This window comes from Astyanax mexicanus, chromosome 5, assembly GCF_023375975.1.
Source record: "Astyanax mexicanus isolate ESR-SI-001 chromosome 5, AstMex3_surface, whole genome shotgun sequence".
NCBI classification, from domain to species: Eukaryota; Metazoa; Chordata; class Actinopteri; order Characiformes; family Acestrorhamphidae; genus Astyanax; species Astyanax mexicanus.
The window spans coordinates 32,054,471-32,074,406 of NC_064412.1; the positions used below are offsets into that span (position 1 = coordinate 32,054,471).

At 36.4% G+C, this 19,936-nt stretch overlaps 1 protein-coding gene across 2 annotated transcripts in view; it reads right to left on the minus strand.

Moving 5' to 3' along the window:
- The window catches only part of bmerb1 (bMERB domain containing 1), a 41,140-nt gene that overhangs the window by 6,117 nt on the left and 15,087 nt on the right, over positions 1-19,936 (minus strand). Inside the window, exons 2-3 of one of the 2 annotated variants that reach the window (XM_007231296.3) lie at positions 16,050-16,170; positions 5,409-5,482 (exon numbers count right to left, since the gene is read on the minus strand). In XM_007231296.3, coding sequence (XP_007231358.2) covers positions 5,409-5,482; positions 16,050-16,170 — 195 coding nt within the window. Of the gene's footprint in view, positions 1-5,408; positions 5,483-16,049; positions 16,174-19,936 lie in introns of both variants that reach the window. The other variant, XM_007231295.3, reaches the window with a different exon arrangement.

The following is a 19,936-nucleotide window of genomic DNA, read 5'->3' on the forward strand; positions in this document are numbered from 1 at the left end:
TTTCAGATGACTAAATTGTGACTAAAACTAAATACTATTTTCATCACAAGACTATGACTAAGACTAAATCACAATTTGTTGTCAAAATTAACACTGGTGGCAAACCTGCAAATAGATAGCTTACAGTTGTTGTTACATTGTTTGGTTTTAAATGGTTTTATCATCAATTTATAGAAGTGTTTTATAAAATTGTTTGATGAAATGGTTTCATAAGTATTTTTATAGAGTGATTGAAAAGGCTGTTTTATTTGTTTATCTATTTGTTACATTCATTCAGGCTTAAAAAAATGACAATATTTAAAGTAATCCAAAGTAATCAGATTACGTTACTCACTTGAAGTAATGTAACTGATTACGTTACAAATTACATTTTGAGTGATGTAATCAGTAATCTGTAAGGGATTACATTTTAAAAGTAACCTTCCCAACACTGTTGGCTTGGCAGCAGTATTTTTTGTGGATAAGAAGTGGTTTGGTGTGAGCATTCACTGTGAACCTGTACCTCTGCACATCACTCATCTTCACTTTACCTCCAGCCTTGTCATGTCACATGAGCCAAAACTGGAGATTCTGCTGTTTTTCACAATGTTATTGTAGCTCTTTTGATGTGTTTATCGTAAAAAATATCTTATTGCAATCACTAAAAATACAACAAAATCTAAAATAAATAAAATGTATTTTGCAGCCCTTTAAATTCGGCACAACACTGGAATTGCACGACGACTGGCTCTTAAACCTGGCATTTTTCTAACAATATGGGCACGTAAAGAAGTTAATGAGACGTGTTTAAGAGCCTATGTGGTCATGGAGGTAAACAGGGTAAGTGCAATTACTTCGCCCATTTTCGCTGGCATTAATTAGCCTTGCTAGTTAGAAATATAGCTAATTACACACCGTGCTCAGAGCAGTCCTCCCCTGCAGTCAGAAAAGCGGACTTGCTAAGCTCGGGGCTTCTAGGCTAAAACTAATTCAGGTAGTTGGATTATGGAAATTTGTAAAGTTGTGTATAAATTTGAGTATACTAACTAGAGGGAGTCTTAATTAGCTCAATGTTAAGTTTCTAAACTATTTACTTAGTTAGCATTAGTTAGCTAGGTCTGCTAACTAGGTGCCTGGCTAGCTCACCTAGATATGCAATACATTTATGTTCTGCTTTTGTGTTTGACGTGCTGTGTGCAGCTGTTCTTACACATTTTTATTAAATTATAGTTTTATGCTTCTTGTGCTTATCCTTTAAATGTTTTATGGTTGTAACAGGGGTATGCAATATGGCCCTTAAATAATATCACAATATTTCATGGTATTTTCGTAGTAACGATACTATTGGCGATATGACAAAACACTGAATTAAAAACAATTATACACTACTGCAACAAAATGAAAATTACATTGTATTATTGCATATGACATAATATGGCACACCCCTAGATGAGAGATTAAAAAATACAAGAATTTTATCAGATTTGTAACAGAAGTCAATCATTCAGAATGTCATGATAGTATAACCCAGCATTCCAACACAATCTGTAACGTTATTTACAGCATAGCTAACCAGCTTTCACACACATAAAGATAGCTAGCTAGCTAACTCATGTCCACTGCCTTCCAGAGGAGAGGAGCCGTGTGTTGTTGAAAGAGCTAAATTTGACACATTTCCTCTCAAACATCCACACACCTGCTCATTTCTGAAGTTCTGGTGAAGCTGGCGGGTCGGGTGCTGTGAGTCTGTGGGAGAAGATGTTAGCTTAATAACTAATCTAGGAGGATATAAGTTAAATGTAATTTTTCAAGACGCTAATATTTTTGTGTTATGTTCAAAATGCTGATGTTCAAGCAAATTCTCCTCTTCCTTTAATCACTGTAAACTAACTAACTAACTAAGTATATTATATTACTGATTCTATATGTTTACCATCACTGTGGGTGTAAGCTGCACAAGACATTCTAACAAACGTGACCAGCAGAATGCAATGGATAGGCTACATCAATTTTGTAGTGGAACTATTCTGATTTTAAAATGGTCAACATTTTTTGGCATGGATTACAAAAGGTTTTGTGATGGTTTAAATAGGCTGTGCAAAAGGTTGGGAACCCCTGTTCTAGAAGTGCTATTAAATATTGAATATTTTTTTACTTGCTTAATATCTCTTGACTCTTGACACTTTGAAATGGCTGACCGGTGTTTGCCCAGTGTATTATTTTACCTGCAAAATGCAACTAACAACTAGTTCATTATTTGCTTGTTTTTTTTTTTTAGTTTTTCACTCAGTTTAACCAGTTAGAAGGTACTACACCCAAACACACACATATGTAAGAAGGTGAAAATGAGCTTGTAGAGGGCGGGATGTGCCAGGTCAGCTATTTTTTTCTTACCAAGGGAATCTGATCCTAAAAGCTTATTTGAGACATCCACTCACACACACACACACACATTCTACACACATAGCACATTCTACACAAACTGATGATTTTCCTTCTCTTATTCTATATCTCTCTACCCTCCCCCACCCCTTTCAGACAAACAGCCACACCACCACGTCACACACTTCTCACTGACGGTCACATAAATGTCACTGTCACAAACAGGCCAGCTGGAGTGCCCTTAAAGGACTAGCTTGACCAAATCTGATAACAAGGACAACAAGGAACATTTAAATGGCACCAATTGAAACATCAACAAAACACAGTCATTTATTTTAAAGTGTGTGTGTGTGTGTGTGTTTGTTTTGCGTGTTTATGACAAATTACTCTATTAATGCAGATCAGGGGTAGCTTACTGTTGTGTTTTTTTAAACCATCCCAATGATGGGATTTATTAGTTTGTCTGCTGGGATGTTAAAAATTTTCAATGTTCAATAAATATTTATAGGTTTATATTATTTGTAGGTTTTAAAATGTTTTTCAATTTCCCTGGTTTTAATGTGATGGCTAACTGGTTTAATCTCATTGTATTGTTTTGCCTGCTTAATGAAACCAACTATTGTTGTATTGCCTTCTTTGAAAGGCAGTGCCAAAGTACAGCAAATTAATTCAATTAATTTAATTACTGTTTCAATACAATTTTCCAAAAGCGATAATTGAGGCATCTTTACATATAGAAGGTGCCAAAGGGAATCTCAGTAGATAGACATTTACTTCTGTCAGAAACCTGTAAAGAATTCTTTAATATATTTTCGCACCGTGTTTAATATAAAAGCTGCATGTAAAGTTGAAGGGGCTGATTAGTTTTTATTTATTATTATTTTTATTAACTGTAAAGGAAACAATAACTTGTGCATCATTTTTAATGGTGCTGTTTGTTTACAAAAAAAAAAAAACTGAAGTAGTTTTATAAGAACTGAAAAACCAAACCATAATCAAGAACCGCTCACATATTTGAAGAATATCGCTTAGCCCTGCTAGGCTTATGTAATTTATGCAATGATAAAAATGTGTCGAAGTTAATAAAAACGTATTCAACCTTCAGACAAATGTTCCATTTTGTTCATTTCGCTGTAACCCGAGTAAGAGCATCAAATCATTTTCTATCTGATAGATAATCTGCCGCACACTCAGTCACAGCAAAACAGTGTAGAACAGCCGTTGTTGACACCATGTGGACCACACTCTGTGTGGAGCTGTGCTTAGCTTGTAGCTGACAAACGCATCATATCATAACACATTTAGAAATAAATAATGCAGTGTGTTTGTATGTCAATGTGAAAGTGCACATTTTCTAAAAACTGCTCATGTTTTAGAAATCCAATAAAAGAACATACTAGAATACATGAACTTGGGAAAACGGGGTTGTACATTTTACATAAAGCCTAGATGGTGGGCTGTAATAATGTGGCCAAATTGGGAAGTCCAACTGGGTCCCAGTAACAAGACAAACTCACTCAGAGCACATGTTCCACCCATGCTAGGGCTGCCACAAATGATTATTTTTATAGTCGGCTAATCACCGATAATTTTTTATGATCAGTCGACTAATCGGATCATACGTTAATTGAATATAAAACATACAGCTTATCGCACTAGAATGCACTTCTATTATATAACCATCATTAGATTTCAGCTATATGCTAACTAAAACAATTAAACAATTAAAAAGAATTAAAATCATAGTTCATTAAACCTTAAATTAAATATGCAGCTTGTTGCAACAAACAATTATTTAACTGTTCAGCATAAAGTGTAAACAACTGTGTAAAATAAGGATAAGACACTGGCTTAAACAACACAAAAATAAATACATTAAAAAATAAATTATTATTTTTTGTTTTTTTTCTTTCTTTCATTTGTCTTTGGCATCAAACTTAGCTGCATTTAAATTAAATTAGGTAGGTACCTGAAACTAAGGAATTATTCACAAAAAATAAAGGTTTGGTCTCACTGACTCAAATATAACAAAATGTATTTTGTGCTCAGTGCTCACAACTGCATTAAACTTACTACACTTTGACTATACAATCCCAAACTGAACAAGACACTTGTTCCTAGACAGTAAAGTTAGCATTTTCACATGTCTTGGAGTAGCCATGATACCAAAGCCTGGATTTATAACGTCCTGGGATGTCATCCACTGCCTACCCCGGTTTCCATTACTGAGCAGTTTGGAGAGAAAAGTACACAAAGTAAAAAAATAATAATAATAAATCGACTATTAAATTAGTCGATGACTAATTATAGTGAACATAATCGTGACTAGTCGCCTAATCATGGCAGCCCTAACCCATGCAAGCCCAATATGAGAAATACACGCTTTGATAACATGTTTATTTAACAGCTTGTCCATGTTCTCTCTTCTTCTAATTGTACGATTAGCAACGTAGCACATAATGGCAGCTTTTCAGCAAAGCCTAAGAGTGGAAACTGAACTAAGGTTTCTGATGTCTTCTTTTTGCCACAACAGTTTCTGTTTGCTCTGCTCAGAAAAAAGTTTGCTGTCACAGTGAATAAATGCATGTGTAGCAGCCTTGGGTGGGCAAAGAATTCTGCTAAACATTAGAGGGGCTTAGAATGACACAGCTGATTTGGAAAATGGATGAGAACAAAAGAACTGTATCATAAGACTCACAATGTGCCACCAAGCTGCCATTCTGTGCCTTCTGTGACTGAACGTGCCGATCTGTCATTTGGTTGCCACGCAATAATTTGTGTTCATTTTCTACTGTTACAGTCAAAATACAATAAGCCTTTTTGTGCTGCAGTCTATTTAAAATACAGCTTAAAATAACCAAAAAAAAACCAGCAAGTGACGAAAAGAGTGCAATGTATCTAGTTTCTACATTCTTTATCTGTACTATTTTGCCATGGTAGTTTCCCTGTGCATGGTGATATGGCCGCTGTGTTGCACCCTTTTTGTTTTTGGAATGACTCAATGCTCCTCCTTCCCTTAGTTGGAGCCTATTCCAGAGAACACGTACCTGGAACCACTACAATCTTGCGGAGCTCCTGCTTCAAGGCCATGATGTCTTTACACAGCTGAATATCATCCATCCTGCAGAAAAAAAAGCAGAAAAAACAGAAAGTCATAACTCACCATTCTACAGTTTCATAACTAAAATCATTAACTGACGCCACGGTCTTGATGTTTTATTGGAAAAGTCTCATTTATAACTATAAAGGAATGTGTATTTTGCCATGGCATAATCCATCTATCAGTCTACATGATTATAGGCCCAGGAAAGACCTTTCATTACAGACAATTATTTACTTAACTGCCCTGTTTTTTACTCAATGAAAAAAACATATTGATAGAAAATATATATTGCCATATTCTGTATGTGCATACATATAGTAAAAGAGCATGGTCAACAATATTGCAATGCACACAACATTATGGGTGATATACCAGAGTTCAAAAGTGGACAAATTGTTGGTGCACGTCTTGCTGGCGCATCTGTGACCAAGACAGCAAGTATTTGTGATGTATCAAGAGCCACAGTATCCAGGGTAATGTCAGCATCCCACCAAGAAGGACAAATCACATCCAACAGGATTAACTGTGGACACTGTAAGAGGAAGCTGTGTATTATTGTAAATGATTGTGGTCTAAAACCAGGTGTTTTAGTTTCATTGTCTAACACCTGTATGTAGATGGGGCTTTGTGTGGTAGTAGGATAAAATTAGAAATAAATTTTGAAAAAGAAAGGAAAAAGGGTATAAGCTTTTGCAAAACAAACAAAAAATGGTTTGCAATGTTTCTGGCATATTGCTGTCCTCTAAGCAAGATATGCCAACTTTGAAAAATCTAAAATATAAAACATATTTTGGTTTGTTTATTAAATAATTTCATATGTTTTTCTTCATAGCTCTGATGAATTTGTTATTAATCTACAATGCAGAACATTTTAAAATAATCGTGTGTCCAAACTTTTGACATATAAAGTTGCTGTCTCTCCCAAACAATCTTCAATTTAATCATTTTTACATAAGTTTCATGATGAATTGACCAATAGAAATGCCCCAAAACAACTTGGAATACATTTTTTTTATGGATTTTTGTTTGACTAAAATGTATATCCCATATTACATACACTATACAGGGGTTGGACAATGAAACTGAAACACTTGTCATTTTAGTGTGGAAGGTTTAATGGCTAAATTGGAGCAGCCTGGTGGCCAATCTTCATTAATTACACATTGTACCAGTAAGAGCAGAGTGTGAAGGTTCAGTTAGCAGGGTAAGAGCACAGTTTTGCTCAAAATATGGCAATGCACACAACATTATCGGTGACATACCAGAGTTCAAAAGGGGGCAAATTGTTGGTGCACGTCTTGCTGGCGAATCTGTGACCAAGACAGCAAGTCTTTGTGATGTAGCCACGGTATCCAGGGTAATGGCAGCACACCACCAAAAAGAACGAACCACATCCAACGGGATTAACTGTGGATGCAAGAGGAAGCTGTCTAAAAGGGATGTTCGGGTGCTAACCCGGATTGTATCCAAAAAACATAAAACCACGGCTGCTCAAATCACGACAGAATTCAATGTGTTCCTCAACTCTCCTGTTTCCACCAGAACTGTCCGTCACTGCAATAAATTATTGTGATCTAAAACCAGGTGTTTCAGTTTCATTGTCCAACCCCTGTATATCAAAATGTTGTTGTTGTTTTTTTAAAGCATTCATCTACTTTAAGTTGCACCCATTGCAAATAGCCTGTCTAGTACCTGTGGAAAAACATATTATGCAAATATAATGAATGTCAGATATGATTTAGATTCAAATATTTCAACATTCACAAATACACAGACTGCAAATAAATATATAAAAAAATATATAAAAGTAAGGAATTCCACGGTAAGACTGGTGTTGTCTGTTATGTAATCTTCCTTTGAGCCATGGCTGGAGGCTGTGGGTGGACACCAGCGCAGTGACTCACAGCCTTTAGTGTCTCTGGACCTTACAGATATCTAATATCTTCAATCCCAGCTACACATCACCGCCTCCATTCTGACTGAACTTATATTTAATCGTATTTAACCTCTTAAATCCCAGGGCCCTGTGTGTGGCTCTATACTGCAACTTCTCCCTCAGGAGTCTCGGCCTTTGAGGTTCCACCCACATATAATGTATGTGAATAAAACTTAACACATAAACTGGACATAAACTAGACAACCAACAGGAGTTTCATTTTAATTGGATAGCTGTATGCTCATATATTTGTATGTTCATTTTATTTAGTCTTTTTTTCTTCTAACACGTTCTATCACAATCCAAGAGTGTTTTACTGGATTCAAACCCAGTGTCTGAAAAAAAAAAACAGATATTAACCAGAGATTTAAAAATCACTTTAACCCTTAGAACCCAACAGACAGATTTTACGTCCAAAATCACAGCTTGTGTTCTCAGCTTAATTCCTCAGGAATCCCTTCACACATCAACATAAACCATATATGGTTAGAAAGGGCAAAACTTACTCTTTCTAAAAGAGTGCGGTAAAGCAACTGCAAGAAATCCATTGAGAAAACACCTAAAAAATTAAGATCTCCTTCAAAGTTCCTTGTTTTATTCTTCTATTATAACTGTGTTTTATTTGCACAAAACACATAATCAGATGTATTTACATTTACTCTCAGGACTACTGATTCCTTAAAGTGTTAAAAAAAGACTTTCCCCACAACAAAAAAACATGCAATTTGTTTTTCCCCCAACCAATATTACTTACTTCTAGTGCTTTAAACATATTTATATGATGTTTCAAACCAAATAATATCAGTAAATGACCCAAAAGTGTCCACAGAAAAAGTGTGAAACTCCTTGCACTCAAACTAAAGCTAGGTATAGTGTGTGCACTATTTTATATAGTTTTTATTTTACTTGCACATTTTACTAAGTACTTGCACTAAACATTTATATTTATTTAGACTAAAACGTTTACATTTTTGAATGTAATTTTCTTTGTATCTCCTAAATAAAAGTGTTTTACTCCTCATTTTGTGGAACAACTCTTTATTATAATATTTGTTGTTATTATAAGCAGCTGAAAATAAATATCTAGTTTTGTAAATCAGTTATGTTATTAGCTGGAATATTAGCCATATTGGCCCTTATCAAAATACTGAAAGGTATAGGCTGCTCTGAGTGTCAGGTGTTTAGTATCTACATGAATCCTAGAGGTGAGATTATCAAGAAAAATAAGTCTGCCTGATGCTGTATTTTGTCAAAATAATAATAAACCATGTAATGAACTATCATCAATATTCTTATGCTTTTTAACTCATATACACTCTAGCCTAACCATTTTTGAAAATATATCTTAGGTGTGAATATATTTAAAGTCTATACATTTAAAAAATAGTAAAAAAAAAAAAAACAAAAAAAAAAACAGGCACTGGGTAAAATTTTTACCAAAACATGATCAGTTCCAGGAATTTTTAACAATTCTGCTTCCTTTTACATTTTAAATGATTATATTTTTGAGCAGCCGTATGTCTTCTGGAGTAAAAAAGCTCAGTGCATGTGGCTGTCTGATATAATTACTGTGTTATAAGACCTGAAAGTGGAACTGACAAAAACGAAGAAAAAAACACTCCCAAACAGCCTAGGGTTCAAAGGGTTAAACCACCCATCTAATGATGCCACGCATTTTTTTCATAACAGGCCTAGAAACAAATGTTGCTTTTGCATCATCAAGCTGGAAATCATTAAAAGCCATAAGAATATAATGGAAATAGTCTGTGGCAAAATTGATTTGTACTAACAACCCAAAGCAATTCAATAAAACACCCTCCCCACCAGGCTAAGAGACCTGGACTGTTGACATAAAAAAGATTTGGTCTTTAGGTTCAATGCAGTTGGCACAAAATTTTGATTTATGACTTGTGTGATTGGGTAGAAATTCAAATTTATCAAGTTTCTTCCAATTTTGGCAACTGTTACAGTTGCAGTAGACCGATGAGTCATAAGCGTAAGCATTTGTACTCATACTGCTGCATCAGATTTCTGCCTCAGACTTTGGCACAACACCATTTTTATTAAGCTTCTCTTGTTGACTGAATGATAAGAGCCTGCCTGTAAATGGTCTGAAAGTCTTAGTTATCTAGAAAAGTGTTTTTACGCATGCTGTTTTGGTCTGGACCAGACTAAAATGTCAGATAAAACAAGTCCTGACAAAACAAGGTAGGCGTGAAAGCACCCTTGAAGGAGAAATGGGAAACATATTACAAAATGTATTACACGCAATTAATTTTGCAATCTGTTCCTCTATCCTACCTTTTAGTTTGTGCTCGTCAGTTGATTTATTGTGACTTAATTTCAGGATGGCGGCGCCTGGAGAACTACCTCATGGTACTGTGTGTATAAACATTATATAAACGTTTTTTTAAATAAACTATTTGTGCACTTTCAAAGTTTTCAGTGCCTTGTTTTAAAATTCAGGGCTCTCAGAATTCTACCAATAAAGTGTGGAGCTTCTTTGCGCTTGTTAATGGTACAAAAATAGTTATTTCCTTGCCTTGGCAACTCTGTGCTCCTATCACTAGCATTGTAAGCCTGTTGGGAGCACCGGCTAAAATCACTGTATTTCGAAATGCTGGGGGAGAAAAGATGTGGGCTATTCGACAAACGTTTGCACTCATTGTCATGTTTTACTACAAGCCAAGTCCATTTCACACCAGATTTTTACTTTAAAAATACAAATTCACTGGGTTTCTTCCACTATTTAATGAACTTAATTGTGTCTTACTACATGGCTCCTTACGGGAGCTATTCTGGTCAGAGACAACATATTTCATAATCATAATCATCAGCTGCTGGTCTGTAGCTCCATAATCTGAAGCATTGCAGTGCAGCAACATCAACATGATTGGCTGATTAGATAACTACAGTAAGTCTCCAGACCCTACTAATAAAGTTCTCTCTGCTTTATGTGGACACTTGAGATTGGAATCTATTTCTTTCTCTCTCTCTCTCTCTCTCTCTCTCTCTCTCTCCTTTTCTCCCCCCCCCCCAACAACAACGGCTGTCCCCCTCGTTCTCCTCACTCTTTCTCCTGCTCCCCAGTGACAGCTACCAGGCACTTTAATCCTCTGAGCCAAAGCAGCAGATGACTCATCCACTCACCACTTCTCTCCCTCCCTCTTTCTATCTCTCTCTTACTCAATCTCTCTCTCCCTCTCTCTCTCTCACTTTTTCAATATTTCTCAGTCTCTCTGCACTCTGCCTCTCTCTCCCTATTGCTACCTTTCCACTTCTTTCAACCTTCTCTCTACCTCACTCCTTATTTGTCTGTCTGTCTTCTCTTCTACCTTTCTCGTTCTTTTTGGGGTTTTTTTCTTCTCTCGTGCACACTTCCACAATATCTCAATTTCTTGCCTTATTTCCACTTCTTTTATGCTTCCTTTGCTTTTCAACCTTTCTTCCTATCTCTTCTCGATCTCTGTCTCTCTCTCTCTCTCACTTTCCCCATCCCTTCATCTGTATCTCTTTCTGTCTGTCTCTCTCTCTCTCTCTCTCTCTCTCTTCGCCTTTTTATAAATATTTTGTTGTCTCTCTCTTTGTCTATTTCCTAGGTCTCTCTATCTCTCTTTTTCATTCTCTCTATTCCTCTCTTTCTCTCACTGTAATTAAATTTTACTCTTTCCACTCTCTCTCAATTTCTTTTTCTGATTTCTCACTTTATTTCTCTCAACCTCTTTACTCTACCTTTCTTGTTCTTTCTGATTTTTCTCTTTTTGAAACTCAACTTTTGTCTATCTCTCTCTGTCCTCTCGATCTCTCTCTCCTGTCTTTATTTCTCTCACTTTCTTTTTTTTCCACTCTCACTATTCCTTTCTTTTTCTCTTTCTCACCCTCATCGTTTTTCTTGTCAACATGTCATCCTTTCTATTACTCTCTCTTTTCATCACTCTTTTTTACTTTCTTTGTTTTACTCTCTCTCTCTCTCTTCCCAACCTGTCATCTATATCTCTTCCCTTGTCTTTCTTTCTCTCTGCCTTTTTAAAGATATTTTATTGTCTCTCTGTCTTCTTCTATATCTTTCTATCTACCTTGTCCCTCTAGCTTTTTTCACCCTTTCTGTTTCTCTCTGTTTTTCTTTTTTCTATTTTCCCCTACTATATATATATATATATATATATATATATATATATATATATATATATATATATATATATATATATATATCAACTTCTTCTCTCAACATTTCTTCTGATTTGTCTGTCTGTCTGTCTTTTCTTCTTTGTTTCTTGTTCTTTCTGTTTTTTTTTTTACTCTTTTCTCAGTGTCTCTATTCTTACTTTTTTCATCTTCGTTTTATTCTTTTCTCTACTCTATCTTACTCACTTTTTCCTTTCTCTTTCTTTCTTTCTTTCTCTATCTCTCTCTCTCTCTCGTATCACTCAGTAATTATCATCTCTCTTATAACGTCTCTCTCTCGCTATCTCTTTTGTCCACTCCCACTGGGTCCAGTACCCCCTACGTTCTGCTCGTCCATCTGCTGTCTGTGTGTGTGTGTGTGTGTGTGTGTGTGTGTGTGTGTGTGTGTGTGTGTGTGTGAGTGTGTGTGTGTGTGTGTGCGTGTGTGTGAGTGTGTGAGTAAGGGCGTGTCTGTATTGGCGCTGTATTTTCGCAGTGTTTGGTGTGGCTCTAATGCACTGCTTGCTGTGTAACATTTACTCTGCAGCCTCCAGAGTCCAGTCCTAGAGGCCAGTGTAAACTCCCAGCGCTCCCAGCAGTGCTGCATTAAACTGATCACATTAGCCTGATGTGGTTTAGCCTCCCTCGCTGCTCCGCGGGAGGAAATAATTAATCGAGTCGGAAATTCTGGCGAAGGCATTCAGCTGAAGTCTCAGATACATGCCGGGGGCTGTGGGTGTCCTGTAAATAACATCGTACACATTAAACTATGCACACACGCACACACGCACACACACACACACACATACTGTTAAGAGTATGTGACTCTGAATACAGTATGGAGGTAAAGCGTTCCACAGTGAGAGAACAGCTTTAGATATGATTTATGGCAACCCTTAAAAGAAGCAGCCACAAAATTACAGTAAATGATCAGGATGAATTGCTGTTCTTTGAGTAGTTTTTGCTGCAATTTACTGTATCTTTTAGAATAATTTTGCAAACAGTTCCAGATATTGCGCACAATCTCTAAAAAGCTCTTTTATCCCCTACCTGTTTTTCCAAACTTCCTATACAAAACACAAAACCAAATACTAAACAGTACGTTAAATATTTAATAATCAAAACAACCTCCACCTAGGCCTACATCTGCACACTGAAACATTAGCTTTCAGTGGTAAATAAACAATATCCAGAAGACACAGCTCAAAGGCCATCTTTGAACCAGTCATTTGGGTGAGCAGTCCAAGCTGGTGTAATGGTGTAAGGATTTTTTTTCTGACATCCCTTATAAAAGAAAAGTATGTTTTTTAAAACTATACTTAACATAAAAAGTCCATATTTTTTATGTATGTACATAAAAAGTACATAAAAAACTTTTTTATGTTCCTAAATTTAAATATGTACTTAAATAAATACAGTACTTAAATACTTGTGTTAGAACAACTTATGGCAACTTAAGTATATTTCAGTTGTAATTAAGCTACATTTAAACACAACATAAAAGCAGTAGATTGTGCTTTTGAGTGCTTTTTTCGTACAACTTCTGCGAACTTAGATTTAAGTATTTGTTTTTTAAACACCTTTTTTAATACACTTGAATCATATTGTAAATGTACTACTTTGCGTATTGATGCACATATTGTGTATACCTTCACGCTACTGGAAATAAAAATACACTAAAGTGCACTTTAAGCAGTATTTAATATATATTTACTATCAACACAACATAAAATTCAAAGCATATTGCTTAAAAAAAATTTTTTATAGAAATACAGAAAAAAGTATTTTTTACCTGTATTTTCATAAAGTATTCTTTACCTAATTTGAACATACTTGTAATGCTCTTAAGTATACTTCCTTTTCACAAGGGATAATACAAGCTGTTAATACCAACATATATCAATTACTGAATGCTACAATGCTGACCATGTGTATCCCTTCATGTTCTGACCAATCCTCAGCATCACGTCAAAAAGCAAAATCCATCTTAAACATGACCTGATCTGTATCCAGTAGAAAACCTTTGGGATGTGGTAGAACATGAGATTCAGAGCAGATTTAAGCTGTTTGAAGAAGAAAAGGTGGTCCTATACATATTAATAGAGGAGAAGTTCCCCAGACTGGGATTAAGTGTAGTTCTGGGCTGCACAGCATTTTGAACTGAGATTTTTCCATTGAAAGGAAGATTCATTTTATTAATTCCCGTCCAGAAAACTGTCCCACAGTGTTCCTAATAAATAATCATTTCTTTAATGTAGTAAATTCAAGCTTTCTTCATTTTCTATTTTCAAAGGTTCTTTATAATTTAAAACTCAGGGTCTTGGAACATTCGGTCTGCAAAACAAGCAGAATGCCAGATAAAGTTGTTCAAACAATTATTTCACTGTGCATTTACATGTTGTCTCTCACACACACACACACACACACACACACACACACACACACACACACACCTACAGCTGCATAGATACATGTAATCAGTTTTGTGCACCTGTGTGAACTGATTATTAAACATGTTGCATAATGACTGAACATCTACAAATGTCCAATTTTCCATATACAGGTTAAATTAAACTCAGAACCTTGTTTTTTTTGTGTCTGTAGTGCTGAACCACCAGCTCAAAGGCCAAGGCACTATTTAAGATGATCACCATCTCACAATCACATCCTTTATTTGGTAGGACATGTGTTAATGTGTATAATTACTGGACATTATCCTTGATATAAAGTAATGCCTGTGACCAGAGACTGTAAAAAAGATGGACGCCGTGTCGCCGTTCCCATTCATTTAATGAAAATGAAGCCAAAATCTTCCGCCATGTTGGCGATCCTGAAACCCGAGTCTGCGCAGTAGAGACCAGAGGAGGGAGAAAGACTGTGGAGAGACAGCCTACTCATTTGAATAACCCCGCCCCTGAGGGCTGCCTCGCGGTCACAGACTGCAGAGCGGAGCGGAGCTGACGGTCTGTTATTGGTCCCGCCCATAAGCAGCCCTTTTACAATAACCACACCTTTTGAATAGAGCTGAATAACGTTTAAAAAAAAAAAACATTCTGTGGGGATATAAAAAATTGACAATATAAGCAGAGGTTACACTAGCTGCATTTAAATAATGGAGGTAGAATTGCAGTATATTGGAAAAAAACACGATTAAACGTTGTCTGTTTTGCCATTAAAACCTACGGGGATGGGTGGAGTCACACAGCTTTCTGCAGCCGAACAGCAGGGGTCGCCGACCTGTGGTGGCTTCACTTTTGAGGGACGATGCTCTGTCCAGCTATACACAGTCTATGCCTGTGACTAACATCATATTATGACAATTTACAGTATAGAGGTCTGTCTGAGAACAGAGACGGTACAACCAGTTTCGTTCACTCAGTTCTAAGTACTCAGGTACCCAGTTATTACAGAAGCCACATACTTGTAATTTTTAAATTAATTAAACGTTTTACTTTTTAATTTTAACCCTTGTGTGGTGTTCATATTTTTGTTCCTCGTTTACTTTGTTACTTGTATTTAATTCAGCAAAATTAAGCAATTTTACATTAAAATGCTTCACCTAAATTGCAAGCAATATAAACAGCTTACATGGTTAATATTTGCCCTTTACCTTTCTTATGTTACATTTCTTTCAAAAAGTGCTACTCTTTTTTTTATTAGTTTTTTAATTAAATGTAAAAGAAAATGAATTAAACTCAAGATATGAGTAGAACATTTGTTTCGTTTCAAATTTACAAATGAAGCAATGTTTATTAGCCCTTGGCCAAACATACTGTATGTAATATAAATGGTTGGGGGGGTGTTGTACAGTGTGTGTTTATCGAAAATGTGTTTTGATATATGTTTTTCACAACAAATGAGCCAATGCCAATGAGTTTGAGATAGAAAAAATACTTTTTTAGTATCATTTGATGAAAAACGAGTCCCACAGACCCGAACACCACACAAGGGTTAATTTCACAATTCAAGACAATAAAAACAAAAATAATATAAACCTCCAAGACCAGAAGTTTCCTATTTGTTTTGTACACATTTTAATTTCAATATTAATTCTTAAAATACAAATTTTGTACTTGCATGTGAGGACAGAACAAAATACTACAGCTTAAAGGTCAAATTACAGTCAAGAACCTTTCAAATTACCCATACAAAAACGCATATTATAGTGGTTTGTAGCAGCTCAGTTATGTACAAAAAATGTAATCGTATTATATATGTATTCTATATTAGCCTAAAAAACATTTAAACACATCAATTAAATAAACTTGTGCTCCAGATACAACAAAAGCATCCGGTTGGTGTTAATAATGTGTCCAGCACTACAGGCCAGCGTGAGTCCACTGTATTTCCAATCACGCCTCTTATGTTTGAAGGAAATGGAAATAATAATCTCCTGTTTGAATCCTCCCTTAAATTGGATATTGCAAATTGGAATTACACACCCACACACACACACACTTCAGAGACAGTGATTTGTTTTCTCACATGAATCGCAGCTCAGACTCCCGTCTGACCAGCACCTCCCTGAGCCGCTGGATCCGGGCCATCTCCACCTCGATCTCATCTGGAGACATGGAGCTCTCGGCCATGGACACGTCCATCTGACCTGCTGAGGGAACAGAGGCAGTGAATGTAAGTGTGTGTTTGTGTGTAAATATCTGACCTTCCAGAAAACTGGTACAATTACAATTCTGCAGGAAATGATTCAGCAAAACACAATAAAATCCAATTTTCACAATTCAGTATGACTGATTTGATGACTGACTTTAAATTCACTCAAAAGTAAACACAGACAATAAAAATGTAATTTCAGCCAATAAAGTAGTGCATCATTTATTTGTATTAGATATGGGCAATATGGCCCAAAATTTGTAGGTAAGGTAATATGTAAGGGTATTTGTTGATAAAAGAATTAGTTGATTTGACAAACCAGTGAAAAGTATTTTAGTAAACAGTGAAAGATAAAGTATTACAGTTTCAAACATTTAGTAGAAACTTTGTAATTGTAAACTTCTATTTTGTGTGAGCTTCACATCTGGTTGGGAGTGGGTGACTTGGACTTGTGTAGCCATTTAACACACTCAATTGTTCAGTATTTATTACTGATTGTTTTGTTAATGAAGGTATATAAACAACAATGATACAAAAGATAACATTAATATAAAACCTCACAGTAATTAATAAAACAAATATGAATCAAGACTGTATTAAAGACAGAATACTGCTATTAATATGGCATATTCCTCATCCAAAAAAAAGCTTAATATTATATTACTGTGTACAATGCAATATGGCACACCCCAAATTCTGATTGTTTCCCACTTTCTAAAACTGATGCTGCTGAATTCCCAGATCATCATCAGACAGATACATCATGCACTGAGGCATCATTCGACCCTGATCCAACAGATCTGATTAAACTGATGCTTTGAATCAGTGGATTAAGCAGTTCATTAGCTGATCACTGACCCTGCGTGGGCCTGTTTGTGTGCCTGAGTCTGCAACGCCCCAAGACAAGAGCAGAAACCGCCCATCAGCAGCACTACTGAGCTTGAGTGATGGTTAGAGAGTGTGTTAAAAGTGTGTCTGGAGAAGCAGCTTTCACAGTCCATCAGGAGTGAGATGTAGAGGTACTGTTACTAGTATTCACAACATCATTTAGTCAGGAGAATGTCAGGTTGTGCTCACATCTACCTTGTTTAGTTTCTTGGTCAATTACAGAAAGTTGCAGCATGCTATCATCATCCAAGAGAAGAAGAAAAAGAACCAGTGGTGCTAAAATCTGTCTTTCCTTCATGTGCATGTCTGCAACACAGAAGTCTGGATGAGACAGAATACGCTGGTGATTCTTGTATCTCTACTGTAACTTTTAAGTCTTATGTATGAATAGAAATAAAAGGAATCCAAGGGGAATCATGTACTAGTCACATGAAATGAGGAGATGTAAGCAAGGTTTTCGTTTAAACCAGATATCATGAATAATTGGCAAGAACTTGTATAGTATACTCAGCAACCGCTGTCAGTAACTGGGGTGTTGGCACAAGTGGCATGGGACCCATATTATACTTAGCAACTAGGGTGTTGGCACAAATGTCCCGGGACCCATATTACACTCAGCAACTGGGGTGTTGGCACAAATGTCCCGGGACCCATATTATACTCAGCAACTGGGGTGTTGGCACAAATGTCCCGGGACCCATATTATACTCAGCAACTGGGGTGTTGGCACAAATGTCCCGGGACCCATATTATACTCAGCAACTGGGGTGTTGGCACAAATGGCATGGGACCCATATTATACTCAGCAACTGGGGTGTTGGCACAAATGTCCCGGGACCCATATTATACTCAGCAACTGGGGTGTTGGCACAAGTGGCATGGGACCCATATTATACTCAGCAACTAGGGTGTTGGCACAAGTGGCCCAAGACCTACAGTTGCAAGAAAAATTTAACCCTTTTTTTTTGGATTTCTGCATAAATTGGTCATTCTGATCTTCATCTAAGTCAGAACAATAGACAAACAGAGTCTGCTTAAACTAATAGCACACAAAAAAAATTATATGTTTACATGGTTTTATTGAACACAATAAGTTAACATTCACAGGTATGTAAACCTTTGGATTTAATAACTGGTTGCCCCCCCCTTTGGCAGCAATAACCTCAACTAAACGTTTCCTGTAGTTGCAGATCAGACCTGCACAAAAAGGAGAAATTTTGGACCAAAATATGCCTTTTTATGCCTTCTGGAAAGTCCTGACCTCAACCCAATTGAGATGCTGTGACATGACCTCAAGAGAGCGATTCACACCAGATATCCCACGAATATTGCTGAACTGAAACAGTTTTGCGAAGAGGAATGATCCAAAATTCCTCCTGACTGTTGTGCAGGTCTGATCTGCAACTACTGGAAGTGTTTGGTTGAGGTTATTGCTGCCAAATGAGGATCAACCAGATATTAAATCCAAAGATTTACATACTTGTTTCCCCCTGCTCTGTAAATGTTAACATGTTGTGTTCAATAAAACCATGCAAACATATCATTTTTTTGTGTGGTATTAGTTTAAGCAGACTGTGTTTGTCTGTTTTTGTGATGTAGATGAAGGTCAGAACATTTAATTACCAATTTATGCAGAAATCCACATAATCCCAAAGGGTTCACATACTTCTTCTTACAACTGTATAGTATACTCAGCAACTGGGATGTTGGCACAACTCGCATGGGACCCATTTTATACTCAGAAACCGGGGTGTTGGCACATGCAGCACTCAGCCCACATGTGAGCAGAGTATTGGACAGAATTTGGTCTATATTTAGCTGGACTAATGCAATTTATTTGTGGTATAATAATAAGAGCCCACTCAATAATCTTTAACACACCAAATGGTCATAACTGCCCATTTGGAATGTGATAAGGCAAAAATAGTCCCAAGAGAAAACACATTTTTTTCATATTTGCCATCATCAGCATACATCAAACATATATACATATAAAATCAGAAGATATGTTCGTATGTGTAGGCTCACTGATGTCATGCAAGGGCTATATTTGTGTAGTTGTCATCGCAACACATGGTTCCTATGTCACCACCTTATCTTTTTAAGTCAATCTACGGTAAATGGTTGAGTGAATAAGGACTGAATTCTGCAGACATGAGAGTGTACACCCTGATGATAGATATATGTTTAAAAAAATACTTTATAGCATTTATACAAATTAATAATTCATAATTAAACCTTCACTAGTTCGAAACATGCCATCAGCTCATGACTATTCAAAAAGAGAATTACGAGAGGAGGAAGAACTCAAGGCAGCTTCTGCTTGGTGGAGGAAGCGAGTCCCCCTTCTCCCATACGTTGAGTCAGGAAAGAGAGATAACAGAGTTAAAAGGAGGAGAGATGGGGCACTGTAGGGTTGTGAAGACTTGTCATGCCACATAAACAAAGTGCAAGGTATTTATAGGATGTACGATTGCAAGGAAGCGGGTGCTTCAGACATGTTCCTTCTCTATGAACACAGTTATTCCATAACAACGCTCTGAGACACTTAACACTCCTGGTGTTGTTTGGACTCATTTTTGTAAACCTCATTAGTGTCACTAATAAAATATTCTTTCAGGGGAGTGAGTCATATTTAACACTGCAATTTTCACACTGATGATGTTACTGTGAATGATGCAAAGCAAACAATGATGACACGAGAATGTGCCATTTTAAATCAGCTTGTTAAGCCCACATATTTAGGCCTGTTGCTATGAACCTGAGAACAACAACCTGAGAAGAGCCTTTCTGTCACCAAATCTAACAGCAGTGTAATCTCTGTGATGAAATACATGCTGGCCTACAATACAGTGTTATTGACATCATTCAGA